The sequence below is a fragment of the Herpailurus yagouaroundi genome, unplaced genomic scaffold (assembly GCF_014898765.1).
Source record: "Herpailurus yagouaroundi ecotype Mexico unplaced genomic scaffold, PumYag 139, whole genome shotgun sequence".
Taxonomy (NCBI): Eukaryota; Metazoa; Chordata; class Mammalia; order Carnivora; family Felidae; genus Herpailurus; species Herpailurus yagouaroundi.
Window position 1 is genome coordinate 83,789,340 of NW_024412394.1, and position 27,665 is coordinate 83,817,004.

Sequence of the window (27,665 nt, forward strand, 5' to 3'; positions counted from 1 at the left end):
GCATGACATCCTTGGGTTGGAACTAAATACTAAGACATACAATATCCAGTTTGCTCCATCACTCTTAACAAAGCAGCTTCCCTCATTTATATAACCTGCTTGGCCCTCCAGTGGCAGTGGACCTGGACCACTAACGTCACATATGTGAAAGGTGACTAAGAAAAGCAATCTTCCATTCAGCATCCTACAGGAATCCTTTATATACTACCTAGTCTTTTCTTGTGCTTTTCCAGGAGCTGGGCTTCTACATGTGGCAAGTCACCCAATCCCTTTACAAATGGCTCTGATGGATAAAATGTCTGTATTTTGATCCCAAATCTACTTAAAAATCACTTAAAGTGATTAAAAGAATAAATCTACCTTTCCTTCTATATTAAATCCCCTCAAACATTAGAAGAGAGTGATCACATGTCAAGTATTTTCTTTTTCAGGTTATACATATTCAGTAAAACCTTGGTGTGCAAGCATAATTCATTCCAGAAACATGCTTGTAATCCAAAGCACTTGTATATCAAAGTGAATTTCAAGAACCATTGGTTCAGTTGTGATCATGTGACGTTTGGCCTCATGTACTACTCGTATTGAAAGACATGGCTCGTTTATCAAGTTAAAATTTATTAGAAATGTTTGCTAGTTGCAGAACACTCGCAGAACAAGTTACTTGCAATCCAAGATTTTACTCTGTGTGTGTCTGTGTGTGTATGTATCTATGTATGTATATATATATATATACATACATAAATACTGCATGTATATACATATATGTACACACACATATATACATGTATATATATATACATATACATATATAAACACACTCTCCAGTTCTTCTTTTTTTCATTTTTTTTTTTTTTTTTTTTGAGAGAGAGACAGAGTGCGAGCGGGGGAGGGACAGAGAGAGAGGGAGTCACAGAATCTAAAGTAGGCTCCTGACTCTGAGCTGTCAGCACAGAGCCCCATGTGGGGCTCGAACCCACAAACCACGAGATCATGACCTGAGCCAAAGTTGGACGCTTAACCAACTGAGCCACCCAGGCGCCCCACTCCCCAGTTCTTTTAAGCATTCATCATATGACATGGTCTCACATATAGCTTTTGGTCAATGAAACTCCCTTCGCCTCTTTTTGTGTAAATAGCTATATTTCTATCCTTTTGTATTTGTGTAAATTAAAAAAAAATCACATTATAGGACCTCCACATTTATTCATATAAATTTCATCTTAGTAATATGCACTCTCTTATGTTGACATCATTCTGATTGTCTTTGCCTGTATCTTTTTTTTAAAATTTTTTTTTAACGTTTATTTATTTTTGAGACAGAGAGAGACAGAGCATGAACGGGGGAGGGTCAGAGAGAGGGAGAATCTGAAACAGGCTCCAGGCTCTGAGGTGTCAGCACAGAGCCCGACGCAGGGCTCGAACTCACGGACCGCGAGATCATGACCTGAGTCGAAGTGGGCCGCTTAACCAACTGAGCCACCCAGGTGCCCCTGCCTGTATCTTTCTTGATTGCTACTAAGGAGGATTCCACTTAGATATGCTTTAGAGTATAATAGGTATTTATGACATAGTTGAAATAATGTGAAAACAAATGGCATAAGAAGAAAGACTAAGTTTAAAAAAAAGAAGACTGAGTTAATTTCTTTTAACGAATTTATGAAAACATGAAAATATTTATGACTAAAGCATGACAATCACAGTCTTTATAGTCTCTCTGATGTGCCAAGAAAATAAAAATCATGAATAAAGTATGATTACAAGAGTTTTCTCTGCAACTCTTAAATTGGTTAAAAGAAAAATCTTGTTTCCATGGTTTAATTCAGTGACAATGAACTATTTCTGGGAACTGGACCTTTTCCATTTTTAAGGACAGAGAAAGTAAGGGCAGAAGTAATTGGTTTAATAAAAAAAAAAAAACCACAGAGTACGTTTTAAAAAGCTTCATCCGAAGCCAGACATAATAGACATATATTGTAAGATTCCATTTATATGAAATGCCTAGAAAAGGCAAATCAATAGATACAGGAAAAAACTGAGCCCAAGCTCTTAAAATCAAATAATACATCCATGGAGTGTGTTTTGTGTTTATGTGTATGTTCACATTCATAGAGCAAACGAGTATGAGTATGTGTGCATGTCTATGTGCATATGTGAATATATGTATATATGTGTTGGAACATACATGTGTGTATACGTATGTGTTTTAGGTCCTGGAAGGAATTTCAGCATATCTTAAACACTGCTCAGTGGATTATAAAACACAGGGACAAACAGAATCTCTGCAACTTCTATCTATATACCATACAATTTGAAACCTATTATAGACATCACTAGAGAACACATACTCATTGAAATGTTACAATCTGCTTTTACTTCATATTAAGAGGTACTGTAATATCCTTTGGAACTGTATTGTATTTGACCAAATTAGTTCATTTTAAGGCAATTTTGGAATAAATGGACAATCACTAGATTTCTGAAATTTGAATTTGAACAAAAACAAGGACCATACTCTAGGCTAAGTAAATCTACTTAGTCCCTTGATATAATCCTAAAGGATATACACATGTGGACATGCATCTTTTTTAGACATGAGAACAACTTAACAGCTACACACACAGTAATGCCTTTATAAATAATAAATAAGTACGTACCTAGGGGGAATACACGCATGAATATAAGAGCATGAGATATAAATGGAATAAAAATAAAATATTCCATATATTAAGGAAGTTATGGATAGGAATCACAGATGAACCAGATTCATTTCTTAAGGTATTATTATTTTTTAACTTTCTTTTTTCTCATGTTTATTTCTTTAGTTTTGAGAGAGAGAGAGACAGCACAAGTTGGGGAGGGGCAGAGAGAGAGAGGGAGACACAGAATCCAAAGCAGGCTCCAGGCTCTGAGCTGTCAGCACAGAGCCCAATGCAGGGCTTGAACCCATGAACTGTGAGATCATGACCTGAGCCACAGGCGGATGCTTAACAGACTAAGTGCTCCCTCAGGTATTATTTTTTAAAGAAAACTTACCATTTACATTGCTGGTCAATTAGAAAGAATTTAGGGTGAATATAAGAGTGCCTGGGTGGCTCAGTTGGTTAAGTGGCTGACTTTGGCTCAGTTCATGATCTTGGGGTTCATGGGTTCAAGCCCATGGGTTTGAGCCCCACATCGTGCTATCTGCTGTCAGCATGGGGCCTGCTTCAGACCCTCCTCTTCCCTCTCTCTATCTCTCTCTCTCTCTCTCAAAAATAAATACAACAATAAAAAAAGAATTTTGGCCAAATATAACACAAATTTATCACTTTCTCTCTACTAAGATATACTTGAAAACAAAGATAAAAATATAGATGCAGTAACACTGGTAACTAAGGTTAACAGTCAAGCATTTTCCAGAATCTGAGAAAAATTTCCTTCAACAGTAGCATCAGTGGAATTCAACAAAGAAACATAATGTATCTATGTGTAACCTTTACTGTCTGAAACAGAACTGGAAATGCAGACCAATCAAAACCAAACATCCTTGTTTCTTAAAAGGTTAAACACAAGTTTGCCATATGACTCAGCAATTCCACTTTCAGGTATATACCCAAGAGGAATGAAAACTTGTATTCACATAAGGATTTACACAAGAATATTCTAGAAGCATTATTCATAATAGCTCAACCCAAATGTGCACCTACTGGTGAATGGATAAATAAAATATGGGTCCATACAATACAATACTATTCAGCAAATTTTTTAAAAAAGGAATGGTACGTCTGGGTGGCTCAGTCAGTTAAGCGTCTGACTCTTGGTTTCTGCTCAGGTCATGATCTCACAGTTTTGAGTTCGAGCCCCGCATCAGGCTCTGTGCTGATAGTGCGGAGGCTGCTTGTGATTCTTTGTCTCCCTCTCCCTCTGCCCTTACCTTTCTCTCTGTCTCACACCCTCTGTCTCTCCCTCAAAGTAAGTAAATAAACTTTAAAAAGTAAAGAGGAATGAACTACTGATACATGATATGACATGGATGAATCTCAAAAACATTACGTGAAGTGAAAGCCAGATGTAATAGGCATATATTGTATGATTCCATTTATATGAAATGTCTAGAAAGGGCAAATCAATAGATACAGGAAGCAGATTCATGGTTGTCTGGAGTCGCAAGAGGGAGGGAAGGATGGGGTTTAACAGTAAGTGGGTATGAGAGATATTATGAGGTAATGAAAATGTTCTAAAACTAATTTATTGTAGTAATTGCATGCCTTGGAAAATTTACTTAAAGATCACTGAATTGCATAGTTGGAATGGTTTGATTATATGACATGTAAAAAACATGATTATATGACATGTAACAAACATGCCTCAAAAAAGTTATTAAAAAACAGACAACTATCCAGCCAGCACTTCTATATCCCAACCCTACTTGCCCCAGCACATGCATAGATATTGCATAGGTACTGCTTTATCATGTATCTGGAGAAAGAGCTCGGCTCATTTGCAATCAGCAGCTCTCAGGCTGTTAAAACTGCAATACTCCAATACTCTAGCAGGGAAAGAGCTAGATGATTAATTGGGCAATGGATCATTAGATATATTTTTTCTTTTTTTTTTTTAAAAATAATGTTTATTTATTTATTTTTTTTTTTTGAGAGAGAGACAGAGTGCGAGTGGGGGAGATGCAGAGAGACAGGGAGACACAGAACCTGAAGCAGGCTCCAGGCTCCAAGCTGTCAGCACAGAGCCCAACTCGGGGCTCTAACTCATGGACCAAGAGGTCATGACCTGAGCTGAGGTCAGCCGCCCAACCAACTGAGCCACCCAGGCGCCCCAGATATATTCTTTTCCTACTCAGGGCTTCACGGGTAGAAACACAGGCAGAAAAGCCTTGGGAACACCCAAATTGGGGTTTGTTATTTTTCACAGACTAAAGGTAAGAAAAGAACAACTACAAGATGCTTCAAATTTTTCTAAGATTCAAATTTTCCTCATAACATGCCTGAGCGCTACAGTAGTAGAATTTCTCATATTCCTTCAGAAAAGGCCAGAACTAGATAGATGTCTACCAGCCATCGGACGTTGGGTTAGGGCTGTGCATATCAAGTTGTGCTATAGCTCTGGGTCTGAAAGCGAGCAGTGAGAGGAACGAAGCAAAAATTGCACAGTGAGTATCTGGAGCCAACACTGAATTTACAAAGAAAGTTTGACATTCAACGATATTTTCTAAAAGGAAAAAGAAGTAGACAAAGAGATAAAAGTGCATTGGACAAAGGCATTTCAGTGGAGAAAGGATCTTTCAACAAACGGTGCTGGGGCAATTGGAGATCCGCATGCAAAAAGATGAATTCAGATGCCTAACTCACACCATACACAAGAGTTAACTCAAAATGGATCATAGGCCTGAATGTAATAGCCAAAAGTAGTAAAACTCTTAGAAAAACAGTAGTCATTTTCCTGCAGGTTAGACAGAGATTTCTTAGATATAACATGAAAAGCATAAATGATATAAGAAAAACATTCATAAGTTGGACTTCATCAAAATAAAAACCTTTTGCACTGCAGATGGCATCATAAAAAAGTGAAAAGACAAGCAACACAGAAAACATTGCAAATCACACATCTGATAAAAGACTTGTATCTGGAATATATGAAGTTTATATTAAAACTCAAGAATAAGTAGACAAACAATCCAACTAAAATGAACCAAAAATTGAATGGATATTACACAAAAGATGATACATGAATGGAGCATAAGCACAGGAAAAGATGTTCAACATTATTAGAGAAACACAAATTTAAGCCATAATGACATGCCACGTAAATAAACCTCAAAAGAAGAGCTGTAATAAAAAAGATAGACAATAAAAGTTGGCCAGGGTGTTGACAAATTGAACCCTCCTCCCTTGCTGGTAAGAATGTAAAATGATGCAGCCACTTTGGAAAACAGTTTGGCAGTTTCTTTAAAGAGTTAAGCGTAACTGCATCGTATGACCCATAAATTCTCTTAGATACCTACCCAAGAGAAACCAAAACAGAGGTCCACACAAAAACTTTTATGTGAATGTTCACAGTAGCATTATTCATAAAAATGGGGGGAAAAAACTAATGTCCATCGACTGATGAATGGATAAACAAAATGTGTATGTATACATGTATATTCAAATATTATTTGGAAATAAAAAAGGAATAAAGTACTGATATACATTACAAGGTATGTGTAAGCCTAAAAAACATTAGGCTAAGTGAAAGAAGCCCGATGCAAAAGGCCAAAACTTGTATGATTACAGTTGTATGAAATATTCATAGAATACAAGGCTATAGATTTAGAAAACAGATTAGTGCTTGATTGCGGTTAGGAGTGAGAACAGGAGGTGACTGCAAGTGAGCACTATAGATCTTTTTGGGAGCAATAGAAATGTTCTAAAATTGTATTATGGAGATGGTTCCACAACCCTGCATATTTGCTAAAAAGCATTAAATTCTATACCTAAAATGAACTTATGGTATGTAAATTACATTTCAATAAAGCTGTATGCAATAAAATATATTGGGGAAGGTAAGAGAAAGGTATTCAGTTAAAGAGAAAGGGGGGGGGAAAAACCCAAAAAGTATATGTCTAAAAACTACTCTGGAAAACAGAAGATAGCTTTAGGAATATTGTATCCTTAATAAGATAATGAACATGGCCTCTATAAACTAAAAGTAGAAGATGATAGGGGAGATTAAGATCTGAAAAATAGGAAGGTGTTGGGAATAAGAAACCTCACAGAGAACACTCAGCTTCAATGCAAGAATCAAATTTTGCACTGGAGTCTTCAAACAGCACGACTGACATACCAGAATATAAACTCCCTGATACTGAGAACAAACTTGAGAAATTGTCCAAGGACACAGGTTAAAAGGACAAAAAGAAGGTGAATGGATGAGAAGATAGTCATAAGGGGCACAAAGTGAAGAAAATGTGAAGGAGAGAAAATAGAGTATGTGTGATTGACAAGCCTATACGACACGAACGCTCCTCTGAGGTAATTAATAAATGTTAATTTTCAGATTAAAGAGTCCACAAAGACCATCACCTAGATATGTCCCGGCAATAATTTTGAACTGGTTATTCTCCTTAGCTATCCAGACTCATTCTTGCCCCTTCTCTGTCCTGCTCTGTGCTTCAGGAGGCTGCCCTCTGCATATATTTCTGCCCAGGCTCTCTTCCCTGCCACATGCCTTCTGGTTGAGTTTGGCCAATAGAAGGCACTGGCAGAAATGCTGAGCAATGAGGGTAGGAGGAGAGATAGTTCACAGTATCTGTCCTCACTCCCTCACTTTGTTAACACCATATCTTGCTGAGAACCCTCCAGAGGACAACTCCCACCGGGTAGCCCCTCCTCCACAGTTCCAGCTTACGCCAGCCCCTGTAACATCATTTCCTTGGCAGCATTTTTATATCTAGAGGTGGTGATGGTTTCTATGTGTTGCCAGTCTTCTCTGAATGCCTCACCAGCCCAAATTAAGAGCATGTTCCCTTAATCCTGCCCACACCACTGTGAGTAATCTTATTTACATGATCCATCTACTGGAGGATCCTGATTGATAGAAAGGGTAAAGACAAAATATCCATAAATATGTAGAGAGGAAACAATCTGACCCACAAAGGAATCAAAGTCAGACTAGTCTCATATTTCTTCACTCCAAAACAAATGCCAGAAGATAATGGAGCAGAGTGTATGATGTGAAAAGAAAAAATGTTGACTCAGTAATGCCATCTTGTCATTCCTGTGTGAGGTCAAAAGTACCAAGGGTCTTTTCAAAAGTACAAAAACTCAGAAAAAGTATATCCTCTACAAACTTTTGCTGTTTAAAAAAAAATTCAAGATCATTACCTAATCAATTAAAGATTATTTAAAACTGAGGTTTCAGAAATTTAGTTGTAGTTTAAAATCATTGATAGTTAAGTATTGAAACTGAATGTATATTGTTTGAATTACATATGAAGCAAAAGACATTCTTTAAATTCAAACTATATACTGTAACAATAAATAATAGTAACAATCTTATCTTATAATCCTATGTTAACAAAGATCAGACAGTAATCCAAGGGGTTGGGCTAACTGAAATAACTCTTAATTCCTTATTTTATTCTTGATTTTAGTAGTTGAGAAAATTGAGAATCATACATGTATTACCAAAAAAAAAAAAAAAAAAAAAAAACCTCAAAAAACCCTTAGGGTTAATACTAGTGGAAGTAATAACAGAATAACTACCTTCCAAATCATTGTAGAACATAATTATTCTATTTTAAATGTAGCCATGTCTCTAAAGAAATGAACCTGAAAGCTGTATTTTATCCTTGAAAAACAATACTTTACATAAAACAGATCCTCTTGAATACACACAGGTGGCTACCATTTGATAAAGTTCAATGAAAATCTTTTCTTCTATATGCGAGGGCGTGGTGGATACAACCACATACCAACATATTAGCCACTCATTATGCACTTGAATACAATAATCAATTGGGCTGTCTAGTTATTTCTGCTATTATTCAAGGTTGCTGGCCAATGTAATGGTAAGAACGCTTACTTTGTGAAGGAAAGAAAAAATAATGTAGTTAATTTTATTAACCACTTACCACCATGATTAATTGGCTAGACAAATTGGAAATAACTGAGCTAGCCAGCAGATGAATATAGAATACTTTGAATTTTTAATTTTAAGGAGTTCTGAGTTGAATCACACTGAATATAAATGAGCCCATTAAGTGAAATATATAAGCATAAAATGGAAAATGTCAGGAGAGAAGCTAAATGACATCTTTAAATGTCATCTCCAAATGTCATTTACCATCTGGATAAAGATCAGTTTAACTGACCCTGAAATGTAAAAATGGAATTAGAATGGAGACATCAAATAAGTGATTGTATTTCCATTAAAATGCAATGAAGTCTAAAATCTTCAAGATATAACTGAATTTTCAATTTGGAAAATACTTCCTAATATACAGCGAAATTACATGGTATATTTACTCCAATGTAACACAAGTATTGGAAAACAAAGGAACCGAGTAAATTCTAATTTAAGGGCTAAAGATGAGCTCCTCTGACAGCAATCATATCTTCCTAAACACCTCTTCTCTTGGCCAAGCATTTACAGTTTTTGTATCTATAGCAGTCTTTGTGTGTGAATTAAATAGAAATACAGTTCTTAAATTCAGAGAGCATAGAATTTAGCTGTGGAGTCACTAAAACACACAAAGCAATCTAAAGTATCTTGAACCTGAATACAATAGCCCTCCTCTCTCTGCTAAGATGTTTCTCTGTAAGAAAAATATTTATAGAGCAGCAAAGGTAGGAGAGGCATTTATCCAGACAAATCAGTGGTCAGTCCCGTTGGTGAGTGCAGGGGCAGACAGTGTAACTGCATTGTTTGCACCTCCCTTGAGACCTCTGCAAATGTAAGGTCCTGGATGGTGAAGCAGTAAGGACTAAGGACATGTCTTGTGGAAGACAAAACAGGATACATAGAAGTTAGAATGGCTCTACAGTGAAGTGACCTATAAAGAGGAACTTCACGGTCATACACATTCATGGGGAAAGAGAAAGGAAAAGTGTTTCTAAGCCCACTGTAAAAGAATTAGACTCCTGGGTAAATCCAAAATTTCACTCTCATGGATTTAAACATTCTCTCGCAGAGTTAAGTTTTAATCAGCTCATCTAGAACTATGTGATAACAAGAACGTCTGACGTCCACACGATCTTACGGTTTATAAAGCACGCCACACATATTATCTTCTGTTGCCCTTGTGAATGGGTTGCCTAGGGAAAATATTTATTTTCCTTTAAGAGGTGATTAAATTGAGAGTCAGCTATTAAGTGACTTATCTGAAATAACACACGTATTAAGTCTATAAAAAGAAGAGACAGCATCAACAGACCTGAAAACACATTTTTTAGACCTATGGTCCCAGTTTCTTTGTTCTCTCCAAAGACTTCCTTTCTTTAGGATAAAATAGAGTTTCCCTTTAGATACTTTGGAAGTCCTTGCTCCATGCATTTTCTAAATGTGTGCGAGAGATTCAGGACTTGGAGATTCTAGGAGAATCGAGGTCTCTAAAGAAGGCATGTCGTTTGTGGGTCAGGAAGATAGAAGTGGCTATGCGGAGGGGACTCTGAGTCCCAATAGTGCAGTTGTGCAGCACTGGCCGATGGAGACCATGGGCTTGGAGGCAGGGGGATCAGTATGGACCGTGCCAGCTTACTAGTGCCATTAGCCTTGTTGAGCTTTGAGTGTTTATCTCTAAAATGAAACTGTTAGCAACATAACTATACCTACAATATCTGGCACAGTGATTGGCACTCATCAATGGTAGCGGCGGCCCTGGGGTAATTTTCCTTAGTTCTCCAGTCAAATTAACTGCTAAATTGACTATCCCAACACTGAAGATTTAAAGCAAATAGTTTGGGAATGACAAGACCTGCAGCCTTCTCTTACTCTGTAAAGTGGCATTTCATATTGTCTCACCAAAGGATACAGAAGTCAGATGCAGAGCTGAGGTCTAGGGTGTCAGAGTTGTCCTGTCGTTTTTGAGCCCTTGTACTCATTCCCCATCCTGACAAGCCTATAAGACCTTGTTTTAGGGAAGACTTGTTGTTTCTGGGGAATTACTGGGGTTTGGGAGAAGCATGGTAGAGGACTAGAAGTTTCTAAGAGATACCAGTATCAAGAGATCTCTAGTTCTGGAAGCAGGGTGAGGCTGGAGCTCCTTTGTAGCGTGTTTGTATTATACTAAGCCCCACAAAAAAAGCCTTGTTTCTGAGCCATAGTTCTTGTTCTCTCCACGAAACACCTCTCCTAACTACATTCTCTCATTCAAAATTATTTAGCGCTTATCAACTTTGTGTCAACAATTTCTGGTTGTTGTGGACACTATGATGAGTAAGACAAGATTCGGTTCTTACTCCCAAGGGATTTGCAGTCTAGAGTGGGAAAAAGATATATAAAAATTAAATATGGAATAACAGTTGTTATAGTATTACAGAAGAATGTGGTCTGATTACATGCCAGGTACTGAAGTGGTTGTTGAGGGTGCCACAGTGAACAAAACAGGTGTTGGCCTCATCTACTTATAAGAGTTTCCCCTTCTGAGATCACGAACATCAAAGTATTCAGTACAGTAATGTATATGTGTAAATATTGTCAAAGTACACCTTCTATAAGTAATTAACTTCAGGTAGAGACTACCCTCATAGTTACACTGTTATCTTGTTATACGTAATATATATACACACTCAATAAATGTTTGCTAAGTTAAAGTCACATCAAAGGTTTGCTGAGACAGACAGCAGACGCTATTTTCTCCACCACTAGAAGCACAGCCCTTATCAGGCAGCCAAGGTTGCGGGGAGTGGTAGGGAATAGTGTTAACCACAGCCCCCAAAACTATAGGCATCACAGGAACCAGTTAGGTCACAGCTACACCCATCAGAGTCCCGTAAGGAAAAGACCTTGTTTAATGGGGATCCGTTCTACATGAGGGTTTTGTCTGTCACACACATACAAAGGCCTAATGATCTCAAAGAGTTTTTTATTATGTTTTTGGAAACATAAAGACTTTCACCTTCAGGAAAATCATATTATTTCAATAATAGCAAAATAAAAACGTTTGGATGTTTCACTGATGACAGTACTCATTTAGTACAAAGTCTGTGTAATGCAACACCCTGATATCTGTATCTTTGTATCCTCTGTGGTGTCTGTAGGCCATACTACAGTGGGTAATACGTTACTATTCAATAAATATCTGTTGGTTGAATAAATGAAAGAAAATAATTATAGTAATAAAATAATAGTAGTGAAACAGACTGGCATACCTGGCTATAAATAAAACGGGGAGAACAGAGATGAGTAAATGACAAATCAGAAAATGACATTTTCACAGGAGCCTTTGAGAGTATTTAGTTTAACTTCAACATTTATGAAAAAAGAAACCGAAGCCTATAAATTTCAAGATATTTGCTCAAAGTCACAGGGTATGGGAAGTGGGCTTCAAAGTCAGTTTCTAGACTTCATGACATATGTGCTTTCTAACAAGCCACACTCAAATTCACAGCTAATGACAAGATGTCTAAATTTTATTTTCTGCAAAACTATAATTCTTAGTTTATTTATTCTATAAATGAAAATTGACAGTTGTTATGAAGGCTCAGCCATCCACTGGTTGTCCTGTGAGGTCTGTTTATGATTAAGTTTGTTCATGATTGCTCTGAAGACCTGCTATGAAACTTGGTATTGCCTCCATATCCAGTCACAGTTAGGAAAGAATTACTTTCAATATCTCTCTCCCTGCCTTGATTGCTCTTAAACTCAGAGCTGTTTCCCAGCAATGCATACCTCTTGGAGTAAGTGTTTCCTCATCTTCCCAGAATTCTTACTTGACCAAAATTTTAAACCCTGATTGCAACAGTTATGATTTTTTTGAGAACCATTTCAAATTCCTTTTTAAGGTAGGTGGGAGAAAGAAGTCAGAGAGGTGAACAACTCTTTAATACCTGTGTAGCTAAAGTAGCCCCATGGAGATATTTAAACATATGTAAGCTGCTCATCTCTTACATGCAGATCACTCAAAGTCCAGCCTAGAGCCCCAGGACCCCTGTTAAACTGGCAGAGTCCACGGCTGGAGGCTTAGCTCTCATCAATATGGTTTATCAGCAAATGCAACAAACATTTCAACATGCATTTATTGAACATTTTCTGTGAAGCCATGCCATTGCAAACATTGAACTTAGTAGATATTTGAAATGGGAACCTAATATGTAACCAAAAGGAGATGCCTAATTAGGTAAGACTTATATTCATACAGTGCCCTACTGTTTCAAGAATGTGAAGTGCAAAATTCCAGCCAACACACAAACTGGCTGTAGGAAGAACCTTTACTTTCCAAGCTTTGAAACCCTTGTGCTCTTCACATAAATATACAGAAATTTGAAGTTTCCAATAAAAGTTCTGTATGTCTCACAAAATACTCCACCAACATTGATTTTCTTATCTGTGTATACTACTTTGCTTTTGCTGGGAGCCTGGCATCCCAGTGAGAGAAAAGAGCCATTTACATAGGACCGAGTCCTGGGAATCACTTCACTGTGCATACAGCTGCATATGCAATTTCATGAAAAAAAAAAAAAATCCAAAGGAGTTTATGAGTCCTAAATAAATATGACTTTGAAAATACAGTCACGACATACAGTAACCTGGAAAACGAACTTTCCTCTGTTTACCTGGCATATTATTTTTTGCTTTTAATTTAGTCTGTATTATTCATTCCTGTGTTATTCAACAAACTACCACCTCTGAAAACATGTGACTAAAGTAATAGTGTTTAATTGATACATTTAAAAATATTTATGGTAATTTCATTTAAAAAGGTCAATGACTGTTCTTCTATTTTTCAAATTATAACTCACAGAACCAGGGGAAAAATATTTGAATGCCAAAGAAATTCCCCCTTAAAGGGCTGCGTCTTTGCTGATTTATCACCCAGCTTTTTTTTTTTTTTTTGCACTTTATAACTTAGATAAACATGCCCTACCAAAACCAAGTAAAGTTATACTCAATTCATTATTTTATATAAGAAAATAAATAGGCAATGGTAAATGTGCAAGACAAGCATTTGTTTATTAAAGTGTTCTGTCCATAAAGAGAGTCTGAGCAGACATATTCTTTTCAAAAAGAGAGAGAGAGAGAGAGAGAGGCTACTGTTGAAATTTATGGTACCAATTATTTTTGTGTTCTAGAATGAGAGTTCATTGTAATAGATAGGATATATTAACCAAGTGCACAGAAAATAAAAGTCCCAAGATAGATAGTGCTATTGCAGTAGGCAAGTTAAGAGCCCTCTAGAGCAAAGACCAGGAAAAGTTAAGAAGATTACTTTAAGACTTGCATGAGGTTAAGGGACAAAACATTACAAAGAGTATAGATTCTTAAAGTAAAAAGATCAAATAAACATTTGTCATCATTATCTCAGTCTTTCTTCCTTTCCATCTTCAAAGGTCTCTACTGCTTATTTTTTCCCTCAAATGTCTGTCATCAATGCTTTTCCAAGTGTCAGATCTTAAAGGTGACATGAGAAGACCCCTCCCTTCGGAAGAGAACAGTGTTTCAAAGCTCTCAAAGCAAAGTTTCTTCCTACAGCAGAAGGACTTCATGAAGGACAGTGACCTCCCATTAACTGTAGCAGAGACCCATGCCACACAGAGCTTTCTCCATATCCTTCCTCACTTTATGCTATTTGTACATTAACCTGTCCAGGAATTCAAACTGCAAGCTATTCATAATTTCCATGAAAAAACTTTTGCAAAAACCAGTCTCTGAGTGTTTGTGATGCTGAAAGACCATCATTTTTGCCAGGTTATATAAAAGAAAGGCATTTTTCTACTGCAAGAAAGCATAGAGCTAGTAGCAATCAATGTTTTGTAATCGGATGAAAATACCATTAAGATTCTAAGGCAGCATCCTAAGAGGTCCCTCTTGTTTGCAGTTGGCAGACAACCAACTGTTTCAATACAAGCAATGAGTTGCAGTAGACTCAACTAATTATGTCTATCCTGCCTCTACACAACTCTTCTTACCCCCCAGTGCCTACTCCATACTCTCAGAGGAAGAAGATAAGCAGATGGATGTGAGCAGGTGCACAGGACCTTGTGCAACCACTAGCCTTGAGAGCAATTGGTCAAAACCCTTGAAGCCAATTAAACTCTTAGTAAATGGTTTCCAAACTCCAGCAGATGGCCTATTGGTCCCAGTTGCGCAGTTCAACATCTATATGACTCCATATAAGAAACTAAAAACTGGGAGTTAGAGGATTGCTTCTCTCAAGTATATCCTACTTACCATTTTATAATTTACTCCATAACTTTTGTCTTTTCTTCATAATGCAAAGCTTGGCCTGATTCTATTTTCTCCACTGATTAGAATGCCACAAAGGGATGACAGTTGTGTGTTTAACCCTATCCAAGGACTTGAATATGTTTTCATTTTACAACCAAGGAAGCAGATGATTAACTGAAGCTGTCACAGTTATACGAGGCCAAGTTAGGCTTCAAACTCACACCTCCTACCCCACAAAGTGAGCCACTTATTACTGAAACTCAGTTTCAATATTCATATTCAATATTCATCTTCTTGGCAGATAACAAAGTTACCATTACAAACATCCCATTTTAATGAAACTACCTTTGATTTCCAAATAAAACTACCTTTTCTATTCCTGACACTTTTCTAGACACTATGAATGTCAACCTCAGATAAATGATTACAGAACTTTCCTGCCAGGATACTTTCCATTTTTCCTTTATTACATTTAGAATCCCCCAGATATTTATCTTCCACTCTCTTGTCCTTCCTCTCTATTTCTATGTTTTCCTGACTGCCACCCACCTTCTCAAACTGGGAATGCTAGTTTAGAGCCCATCTTTTTTTTTTTTTTTTTCAACGTTTATTTATTTTTTGGGACAGAGAGAGACAGAGCATGAACGGGGGAGGGGCAGAGAGAGAGGGAGACACAGAATCGGAAACAGGCTCCAGGCTCCGAGCCATCAGCCCAGAGCCTGACGCGGGGCTCGAACTCACGGACCGTGAGATCGCGACCTGGCTGAAGTCGGACGCTTAACCGACTGCGCCACCCAGGCGCCCCAGAGCCCATCTTTTTAATAAAAGGTTACTTTAAATGCTGACATCCCCAATATATGTTCCTACATTCCTTATACTTTTCTTGTTGTAGTTTCCAATTAGGGATTGGATTTGGCTTTTATAACTCCAAGAGAATGTGAGTTTCCTTTTTGGCATGAACTTATACCCACATTGCTTGGTGCTGTAAGACTGTTTTCCCAAATCAGAGTTAGAGCCCTGAAGGAGGAAATAGTTATAAGGCAAAGCATAGGGAACAGAATCAAGGAAATGTATTTTTATAATGATTTTCCTGAGGACATTCTCAGGTTCCAGCCCTTCTCCTTGGTAGCCAGATTATTTTGGCTTTATTTACAATGGAAGAGGTCCCATGTGTCTGGCTAATGGACAGCAGTCTATAGGCATTTCCCCCTTTTCTGGAAACAGAATAAAATCAGAAAGCTCTTATACCATTCTTAAATCCAACTTTCCAGATCTTCACTAAAAAACATTTACATGATATCAAATCACAAAGTAATTCTCTTTTATACTTAGTAATCAAATGAAGTTTGTTCTGACTTGAAGCCTAATGGAACTGACAATGAACTTTCTCTTTGCTTTCCTATAAGAAGAAAGAACTTTCTCTTTCCTTTGTTTAATTGCTGTGGTTGAATTGTATCTCCTCAATTCACATGCTGAAGCTGTAACCCTAAGTATATCAGAATGTGACCTTATTTGGAGATAGGGTTTTACAGAAGCAATCAATCTACAATGTACAACCTAAAATTAGGTGGGCCATAATCTACAACGACTGGCGTCCAGAAAAGGGGAAATTTGGGCATAGATATAGGGAGAATGCAGTGTGAACATAAAGATGACCATCTACAAGGAGACAGGCCTGGAACAGATCCTTTCCACACAGACTTCAGAAGGAGTAAACCCTACCTACACCTTGATTTTGGACTTTCAGCTTCCAAAACAGTGAGGAAAACAAATTTCTATTGTTTATACCACACAACGTGTCGTGGTGTTTTTTTACGGTAGCCCTAGCAAACTAACATAGTCACCTACTTCATTTTTTTTTTCCTGCAAATTAAACTTTCATTTTTTGACACATTTCAACTCTACATTATTGTTTAAGAAACATATACTTGTACATATATAATTTCATATTTGATCTTTTAACTTCAGGAAAAAAAATCTATGCTACTCTTTAAAGATAATGTTCTGGATTTGATGATAAAAGTCATGATAGCTTCAGGAGATGTTGAGAATCATTAAAACAACATTTTACAACTGAATAAACTGAGGCAAGTTAGAAACCTTTTAAAATCGCTCCATTGGTTATTGGTGAAGATAGTCACATGGCTCCCAGCTTCCATATTGGAGCATACAACCATCCTTAGGCATTAACCAAGAATTATATATCATTAAAATAGTTTTCCCCTAATTTGTCATGTTAAAAAATGTTTAAAATCAGGATAATATAACAACAAGTAGAAACTTAGATCACAAAATAGTTTACCCCACTGAAACCATCTTCTACAAATTCCTGACATATTTTATTTAAGTTTATGTCTTTAGAGAGAGAGATAGGGAAGGAAGGGGCAGTGAGAGAGGGAGAGAGAGAATCTCAAGCAGGCTTCTCACTCTCAGCACAGAGTCCGACTCAGGACTCGATCCCACAAACCCGTGAGATCATGGCTTTAGCCAAGATGATCAAGAGTATGTCATTTAACCGACTGAGCCACGCAGGCATGCCCTTGACCTTAAGCAGACTTGATTATTTTCACTGTTACATGGTAAATATATATTTATACCATTTTGACATAAGCATAGCAATGAAAGGTACAATATCTCATTTAGTCCATGGAAAGATTCAGATTTTCATTTAAATTCTTCACAGTTAAGCAGAGGGAAATGTCCAGAGGACCACATGTGTATCAGCTAATGCTCAATAATAGCTTCCACAAATGCACTGCATTCTCAGACGGTTTTCAAATAATATTATTTTAATTCAAATTGCTACTAATCACAAAGCTAATTACTTCTTCATAAATCTTTTCTGTGTCTTTCTTCCTCCGATTTATTTCCTTTGATACTAGTTTTGTTCTTTGAGAAGATCTAGGAGAAATATGGTAGAAACTTCAAACACCTAATGTGGAAGAGAACTCTTGACTCTTCTATACCAAAGAGAAACAACTAAGATGAATTGGCTAATGTTACAATGAAATAGATTTCAACTCAAAACAAAGAAAACCTTTAAACAGAGATACACTGTGACAGAATTGGATACTGCAAAAGATCTTAAAGGTTAGTCGCAAGAGATGTTTTAAGCATTAGATCATTTGGGGGCTTTGTTATAAAGAGGATTGAAGCAATGATTTGACTCAATTCGATTCAATGGTTTTTTATGGTCTTTTTAGCCCAAAAGTCTGTGGTTCTATGAACTCATTAATAATCACAGGACCAGTTCTTCCTCTCAACTAACACAAGGCTTAGTCCTTCATACTTTTGACATCCTGCGTGTCTGGTATAGCTGTGTAACTTCTTTAACACAAATTTGGATGACAGGATGAAACCTCAGTCAGAGCTCATATATTTTACACAAGAGGCAGGCCTGAGGTCAGTTTTCCTTTGCTAATTATTAATTAGTATGAAATCATGTATCTGTTAGCATATTGGGTGAGAACAATGAACTGTTCTATAATCATTAAAAAACAGAATTATTTTAACAGTCATTTTAGTCCTGGGGATTCTTTTGTAAAGAACTACATATATATGGGGGCACCTGGGTGGCTCAGTTGGTTAGGCGTCCCACTCTTGATTTTGGTTCAGGTCATGATCTCATGGATCCTTCCCCCTCCCCTGCTCACATTTTCTCTCTCCCCCTCTCAAAATAAATAAATAAACTTAAAAAAAAAAGCTAAATATATATGTTGCATACCATGAGATAATCAAATACTAACCTCCTTCATTTTTTCCAGTTCATTCTGTAAAGCTTGTTTTGCAATCTCAACTTCTATAAGCTGTTGCCTCAGTTTTTCGTTTTCATCTTCTGTTGTGGTTCGCTTTTCTTCTACATTTTCCAATTCATGGTGAAGTCTCACAGATACATCCTTTGCAACCTAAATTGAAGAGTTTTAACAATAAAATATAGTTAAAGACAGTACAATAAGTGAGCTAAACTTATACTCACATTAAAAGTACTAAAAGCCAATACACAAATAGTTTCTATACTATACCAGGCATCTTTCCAGATGCTTTACATATAAGTCATTCACATATATAAATTATTTAACCCTCACAACAATCCCATGAGATAAGTACTATTATTATTCCTATTTCACAGGTGAGGAAAGTGAGTCTCAGAGATGTGAAGTAATACGCTCAAGGTCACACAGCTAACAAGTGGTCAAGTAGTCTGGCTCTCCACTCTGTTTCCTCAACCTCTACACTACACCATGGTAATAGATGTTCAATCGTGCTTTATGATGTGTATAAAAATTTCACATATCTCCTCTAATTCTACAACAAAACAAGATGTTTCCATTATCACTCATTTTAAATACTGGAAAACGGGGGTGCCTGGGTGGCTTAGTCAGTTAAGTGTCTGACTTCAGCTCAAGTCATGATCTCGCAGTCCCTGAGTTTGAGCCCCGAGTGGAGGGCTCTGGGCTGACTGCTCAGAGTCTGGAGCCTGCTTTGGATTCTGTGTATTCCTCTCTCTCTGCACCTCCCCTGCTCTTTCTCTCTCTCTCTCGAAAATGAGTAAACATTAAGGAGTTTTTTTTAAAAACTAGAAAACAAAGTTTTCTAGTGGGAGTGGGACCTGAATTTTAATCCTATAATGTCAGGTGCTTACTTTTAAGAAATATGTCAGTCCTTGAGATTAAGTTTTTGTTTTTGTTTTTTGATTACAGTGTACCTTTTTGCCTTTTGTTTTGAGATTATCTTGGAAATTTAGGGTTTGGAACAAAACCCTATGGTGTAGTATGATGTAGTGGCTCAGGACATAGACTGTGGTTTTATACTGGGTGAGGAGACAGCTTGGCCACCTACTAGCCTATATCCATGGGTAGGGACTGGGCACTTATAACCTCTGTAAAAGGTTCAGCTACTGTATAACATGATGATAGGATTACTAATCCTAACCTCATGGGTGCTTTTTTTTTTTTTTTTAATCTTGAGCTAACATTTAGATAGATAACTAATGTTAATGTATATAACAATGCTTCCCACCGTACTTGGGACATAGTGAGCACTCAACAAATGATAGGAAAAGAAAAAGAAAAAACAAAAAGAAATAATACAATGACTTTCATTAAATGTTTTCTCACATCTTTCTTTAAAACATAGGAAAATTACACTTGATTTTTATATATTGATGAGGTTAACATAATTAAAATTATGTTTGGTGGTCCAAGGTTATGAAGATAACATTGGGTTTGCATTGTCAATGGATCTGCCTACAGTCAAACTGAACTGAACAGACCTCATCTACTTACAAAACTTATTTCAAGGTTAAAATTTCTCCACTGGGGGAAATTCTAAAGGAACAACTTCATATTAAAAACGAGGTTCTTTCACTTACTGCACTCTTTACTTTTCCAAAAGGGGCGGCAAGTGGGACAGGTTTCTTTTCAGGGAGTTAGCAAAGTGGTGAGTACAGAAAGGAAGGAGGTTAGGGAGACTTGCTGAGAGAGACCTTAACTCCGATATCGTCCCAATGCTGTTCCTATTCTGGGCTTTAATTCCTCTCTCCGCAGGAGTCTACATCCCGCTGCTCTCGATTTCACCTGGCCTTTACTTGGAAGACAGCCTCTGGAGGCCAGGTCGACGCCAGAGCCTGCGCTCTGCCACACCCGCGTTTCTGCTGGGGGGGAGGGGAGACGCCCTCTGCCACCGTCTCTGGAAGAGTCGCCGGGACTCCCTAGAAAGCTCCCAGAGCTCGCTCTCCGCGAGGCACTCCACACACCCTAGACCCCTCAGAACCACTGGTCTGTTCTTTCCCTTCCCCTGCCCGGAACTTGATACTTTGTGGTCAGCGCTGCGAAACTCCGTGTCTTTGCCAATGACCACTGAAGGCCTTTCATAGCAAAGAGGTCCCCACTTGCTGCCCCTACCCCGCGCCTCCCAGCCCCAGCGCTGCAGACCTTGAGGTCCTGCTCCAGGCTGCGCAACAGCTCCCCGTCGATTTCCCCTGTCTGCGCGTAGCGGAGTCTTTTGCGCTCGGCTTTGCGGAGGCGGTACTGCAGGATCCGGCAGTTTTTGTTGGCTCTCTCCAACTCGTGGCGCATTTCCTGCAGTTGACAGGCATCCTCCTCGAAGAAAGTGTCCCTCATCTCGTCCATCTCGGTCCTCAGCTCATCAATCTCGTTCTGAAGCGGTGACAGGCCGCGGGTCAAAATTAACCTCGCCCCCCGGCACTCGGACATGTAAAGTGTACACCCCATGCCAACTCCAAATTCTCTGTTTTATTGCCCCCTCTCCATAAGACAGGAGTGACAGAGCTGCATGAAGAAGAAACTACAAAAACGGGCCTTCTTTGGGCCTTCCCCAGCTCTCCTACTCAACCTCTCTCCATGAAAAAGTGGGACAACCCATGATAATTAGAGAAACGAAGGACCAAATTTGGATTTAAATGAAACCTAAGGCTACTGATCTTAGGCTGCTTTAAATCTGGAAAAGGCCTAGGAACCCCCTCCTCTCATTTCCTGTTCCCTTCCGTCTTTAAGGCTCCCTAACATGTTAACAGCCTCTCACCCTCGCGAGACACGCCCTAATCCTCCAAAGCCCACACCTCCCCTCCCCCAGCCGGGTTCCCCCACCCTTCTCACCTTGAGAGTCTCGTTTTCCTCTCGGAGCTTCTCCATTTCCTCTTGCATTTCTTCCTGCTCCTGGAGCTGCTGCGGGTGCGGCTGCGACGAAGGAGGCGCCGCCGCCTGCATGCCCCCTCCAGTTGCGCTGCCCTCTGCGCTCTGCTGGGGGCCCTCCGCTGCCGCCGCCATTGGGGAGACGGAAGGGACTGCAAGAGGCTCGCAAATGGCAGGGGCGCCAGAGACCGGGGAGCTGCGGGTGCTGCTGCCGCCGTTCTTAGTGTGCATTTGAGCCGCGGCTGCCGCCGCTGCCGCCCGCTCTTTCTTGAGGTGGAACTGGATGAGCTCAGACTGCAGACATCCTTCCTTCCAGTAGCTCCCTCCGCCACCGCTGCCACCCCCCACAACACCGCTTCCGGAGTTTCTGCTGCCGGGGCCTAGGGTTTTGCCCGCAGAGGAGGATGGTGAAGGGGAGGCCCCCTCCCCGCCGCTGCCGCCCCTCTGCTGAGCTCGTACGCCTTTCCCTCGCCAGCCCCTGGGCGGCGGCGGCGGCGGCTGCGGAGCGCCCCCCTCCCTTTCCCCGGAGCCGCTGCCGGCTCCTCCTCCTTCCCCACCCCCTCCTCCTCCTTCCCCTAGCGGAGGGGGTTCCCCGAGTTTAGCGGACACGGGCTCTAGCTCCCGGGGAGGCTCCTCCGTCGGGCCAGGCCTCCTGCCGCCCACCGGGGCCAGGGTCGCCGCGGGGGCCGCTTCAGCACCAGCCGCGAGATGGACAGCTCCCGGCACGGCCCCTTTGGGCGCCAGGGGCGCAGCCTTCTCCGCCCCGCCTCCGCCTCCGCGGGCGCTGGCCGGAGGCACCGAGCGGCTCCCGGTCTTGTTGCCTTGCTGCTGCTGCAGCTGCTGCAGTCGAACAGAATTGAGTTTAGTGCCGGTCCCCACAGGGGACCGGGTGGTCGTAGTTGTCTGCCGGACCGAATTGTCCCTTAGTCTAGCAGGTGATTGTGCACGCTGCTGCTTTCTGCTGCTGCCCTCTGGGTGCAGGCGAGCCTCAGTGGCAGAGGTGGCGGCAGAAGCTGTAGCTGTGGCAGGGGCAGCGCCCCCCGTCGGTGGCTGACTCATGGCGGTCTAGGAAGAGTCTATCAGATGAGATTTAGAATGGTCCATCACCAGATCATTCTCATTCTCTTCCCTCCTCAAGTCCTCCAACCTTCCTTTCTAATCTGGGGTAGAAACAAAAGAAGGGAAGCACACAACATGTCTGCATTGTTACAGAGCAAAGGGTGATTTCCCTAGAAAAGAGAAGTCCTAGAAAATAATGAGATTTTAAAAGCACTTAATAGAAACCCCGACTTCAGAAATAGGTGCAGAATTGTCAATTCTCATTTTGCCCAGGGAGGCGCCATCTCCATTTAATTCCATCTCAGTAAAATGGTGACGATCTGAAAGCAGCTTAATGTAACATTCTCATGGTTGCAGGTCTGGCAACGCTGAGATATGGATCAGAAAGGAATTGGTAGGAAGGGAGATTTAGGGGAGAGAAAGGTTAGGGGATAAAGTCAGGCAAAAGCTTCAGAAGGAAAAGGAGGTGTCCACATGTTAAAGGTGAATCCCCTTTTTTAACTTTGGATTTCCTCCTCATTCAATCTGTATTTTAAAGCCTAGTTTAGTAGAAAATGTTTTATTTAATTATTATTCTCAATTAGAGGAAAAGGGTCATGATGTAGGCTTCTAGAGAAAATTTTCCGTGGATATGTGGTACTTTTCTCAGACACCTTTAACTCTTCATGTTGTTCTTGGTTAGAGAAATGCACCCATTTTCCTTTAGACTAGAGCTAAAATAAAAGTAATGAATGACTCTAAATCAACTTCAGTTTCAAGAAAGTAATGGCATTGAGAATCACCTATATGGTGTAGTTATTAGTACCCCTAAAGGTATTCTTCTTTAAGCTTTGGCAAATAATTAAAAAATATATATACTTTTGGAAAGGTTCATTGGTGGCTCTGCACAATTTCTTAAATTATAGGTGATGACATCTATATTTTCCAAATTTTATAGTTTTTGTGAGTCATTTTGGTTTTAAGTGTAATTGCTAAATAGAAAATATTTTCATTCTTAAGCATCTTATTACATGTTATATATCATAGATAAAGTTGTACTTTTAAAGTGCCCAGTTCCTTCTATGGAGACAAATTCTGAGACAGAATGACCCTGCACCCCAGAAACCTGGTGCATCCTCACTCATGGTGGTAAGATAAACCCTTATTGTATATATTTTTTTACAAGATAAATCCATCACTGGCTTTTAAAATCAGGAAAATAGCAAGCCATTGCTTTATGAGGTTCTTCTCCCTAGTGATCCATCTACCTAGTTAGTCAGTTTGGTGCTTTTTCCTTAGAAATATCATCTCTCTCTAACACACTGAAAAGAGTATGACTAGGCAGAAAGTTCTGCTTTAAAAAATTCCTCCGATGAGGAGAGGAGATGCTTGCCAGTTACTTTACTAGCATTATTCCTGTTATGGCCTATTTTAAGTATCATAACTTAGTCAACATGCATCAATTCCTCATTTTATGAAGAAATATTACTGGAAGTTTCCTTCTCCACCTGTCTTTCTTTTTCAGGGTCTCCTTCCAACTCAATTTGAAAAATAATAGTGAATAAAGAAGACATTAGGGGGAGAAAAGTTATCCACCAACTTATTTTCTATATGTTCTCTGGAGCCTCATGCTCCTAGAATGTCTGGCCTAGTTCATGGTCATGGGTCACACTAATATGGACCACCTAAACAAGTTATATTGCCAAAGCAACCTTATTTTTGTTTTGTATTAGGCATAATCACTCCGGAGCTGAGAGCCACCAGACAACGTTTAAACTCGGTTCTCAGACAGCTTTAACCCAGGAGAAAGTTCAGGTTCCAGGAACTCGTCTCCCACAATCAAAGGTACCACGCTGTCACGTGGTTCTCACAAGTGACAAGATGCTGTGCCCCTTCAAGGCTTCCCCCGTGGAAATAGCCGACCACGCAACCCCGGATGAGCACAAACCAACAATTTTAATCTCAAATTTTATCTGCCCACCGACCCACCCCATCTCTCATCCCCACCCTTTTAGAAATCCAGAAGAACTGCTCACTTCTCAGCAGACGCGATGTTTCGAAGTTGATGCAAATGAACAGCGCTTTCCTTCTGTTCTTCCGGCGACCTCAGGGTTTATTTTTATGCCTTTTAAAGACATGGAAAGTTTAACTTCGTGGTATTATATGCGACTTTCTGGCTGAGCACGACTTTGGGCTGTCTTGCCTCAGTTCCACACCCAATTCTCCAAACAATGGCGTTAACGTGCAGATTCGGCGGCCCCCAGAGCCGGTTACTTCCCGCGGCCCGTGACTCGGTTGGAGCTGCGGCTCCGAGCAGGCGAACACGAGAGGTACCAAGCCGTGCCAGACGCTCCCCAGGAAGTGCACTGATATTCATGAGCTGACCTCACCGGACTGGGCAGGGGAGAGGGCGGGATTGCAAGGGAGGATAGCTCAGAAGTAACCAAAGAGAGGCTACTTTCAAGAGGAAAGAGAAGAAGGCGGGGACGGGCCGGGGGCGGAGGATGGTAGGGGAGGTGGCAGGAAGACAAAAAGGCCGGAGCCACACCCGAGATGGAAGATCCTTGGCTGCGCTCAAAGTCCGTGCTGCGCTCTCATATCCCGTACTTGGCAGAAGATTCCAAAACCGCTCGAAATCGGATGCACTGGTTTTCTGCAAAGCTTTGTCCTGGACCGATCAATCTCCATCAATTATTTACTTGAGCTCTTTTCTCAGGGAGGCGTATTCGAACAGCCTTCCTGGCGTGACTGACGTCTCCTGATGCAGCTGCGAGGAGCTGGCGGACGGCTGCTGGGAGTTCTCTTTGTTCGCTCACTTCAATTCCGGTAGAGCTCTCCACGCGGTGCACCCTCCCCACCCCCAGCCCGGGCGGAGTCATCACACATCGCTTTCCCCAGTAGATAATGGTTTCCAGACCCACCGTCCCACAGACAAAGGGCTCTTGTGATGTCTCGACCAATTTAGTACAAACCGACTATATATCCCTTTACAGAGATCGTTTACAGACGGGTTTGTCCTCGGTACATTTCCTTCTCTCCTTTATTGAGTTCTAATTTCAACTGTGAATACAAGGCGTAATTGCTAGCATCCATAATCTTTACCGTAGTGCATGTGATTAACGGGAATCATCCAATGTGTTTATAAAATGTGAGATTAAAGGCAACTCATGGGGGAAGGAGGTAATTCAGAATAGATGTCTTTACAATGTACACTAATCCATACTGTTCCACAGTAATATTTTTAAAAATCCGAATAGAAATTCTTTTCCTGTTTTTTTTTTTTGGGGGGGGGGGTGGTTGGCATGAAGATCTCCCTCCTACCTCAAAGGATTCCATCGTGAACTTGGTGATTCTCATCTTCAAGGAGAATAAAAGTAAACACTGCTTTAGAAAGGGTATTTTTTGTTTAAAAATTTTCCCATAGTCATATGTGATTTTGTAGGTATAAGGAGCTCAATATATTGAACTAATATTTTTTATGCTAACATGAATTTTAGTATAAGACATTTTATTTTCTGAGCGTAACATCTAGCACTAAAAATAAAATAAAAACAATTTAGGAGTAGTTTGCATACAAGTAACATAATTACAGCAAAATAAAAAGATGTTCAAGTCCTGGTGATTAGTATCTCCAGCCATCTATAAGACAAATGTAGTATCAGGACAAAAACATTCATGTAGTCATCTGCTCTAGAATAGAGAAGTGCTTAGTATATGCTGGGCACTGTCCAAGGTGCTAAATATGCAAAGATTAAAACAAGAAACGAGGCTCCAGCATATTGAAAGGAATTAGGATAATTTCCATATAATCCTTTGAGTACTTTTTGAAAGTGGAAATGCAGTATCTGTGACATCTATAATGAATAGTTCAGACCTCAACTAGGGTACTAAATATAAAGGGAAAAAAAGCAAAGTAAAATGCAATCACAATTTATTTGGAATTTATAGTAGACAATTTGTCATTATGTACCCAAACTTGAGTTGTAATTTCCTTAAGAAATACCAAGATCCACAGGTATCATTCAACCAAACTGGATAAATTGGATAAAAATATTTTTTCACATTAATCTTTACAAATAAAATAATATCATTAAAATTTTTTTAATGTTTATTTTTGAGAGAGAGAGATGGAGCATGAGTGGGGAGGGGGCAGAGAAAGAGGGGGACACAGAATCCAAATCTGAGCTGTCAGCACAGAGCCTGACAAAGGGCTTGAACTCATGGACCATGAGATCATGACCTGAGCCGAAGTCTCATGCTTAACTGACTGAGCCACCCAGGCGTCCTGGTGAAGGTAATTATTATCACAATGCATGGGACATGTACTAATCCTAACAAATTATAAGTGATAACTACTATGTGCCTGGCACTGTAAGCTCTCATTAAATGTTAACTATTATTGTTGTTCATATTTTCAGGATATTATTACATTAGTTTACACAAATTCTCCCATTCTTGAATTTCTTAAGGACACTTGGTTAGTCTTGGGTTATTTTATAATTGTCCATCCAAGGTAATGTAATATTATATGTTAACTATAATTACACTAAAAATTAATTGTAAATGTAGTAAATGTTTTCAAATAATACTCTTGTTTCTCTCATTATCTCTAGCACATAGTTAGTACAGGGGCTGGATTTTTATTCGTAGGCTTCAAGTGACAGAAGAAAGGTGATATTTTCAGATCCATCCTCTGTTTTTAGAAAGTACTTTACCTTGGAGATATGCTATTGTCTTGACCTTTACTGACATATGTATGCAGTCATAAGTCACATTTGTTCTCTGGACTACATTTCAGATAATGATTTATGAATCCTAGACTCCTTGCATTGTAAACATCATGATTCACATTTTTCCTTCTAAACAGATTATCCACCATATTATATATTGTGTTTAGTCTAATTTCTAGTCTACAATTTTTCAAAGTAAATATATGCATGTTGTAACTTAACATTGTGACCAAAAACTAGTAGTTTAATTCATATCTTGGATTCAGGCTGCTTTGTGAATGGCAGAAATTGCTACTCTACAATAATGCTTTAGTTACTCATGCATTTGCTGTTGTGTAAGTTTGCAGTTAGGTATTGCATACTCAAAATTCTGTTGCATTAC

At 39.4% G+C, this 27,665-nt stretch overlaps 1 protein-coding gene across 1 annotated transcript in view; it reads right to left on the reverse strand.

Annotated features, from left to right (window-relative positions):
• The window catches only part of MTCL3 (MTCL family member 3), a 57,391-nt gene extending 32,032 nt beyond the window's left edge, over positions 1-25,359 (reverse strand). Inside the window, exons 1-4 of the mRNA XM_040474626.1 lie at positions 24,590-25,359; positions 21,480-22,675; positions 20,796-21,020; positions 18,609-18,767 (exon numbers count right to left, since the gene is read on the reverse strand). Of these exons, the coding sequence (XP_040330560.1) occupies positions 18,609-18,767; positions 20,796-21,020; positions 21,480-22,574 (1,479 nt within the window). The 5' untranslated portion in view covers positions 22,575-22,675; positions 24,590-25,359. The remainder of the gene's footprint in view (positions 1-18,608; positions 18,768-20,795; positions 21,021-21,479; positions 22,676-24,589) is intronic.
• Between the last annotated feature and the right edge of the window lie 2,306 nt (positions 25,360-27,665).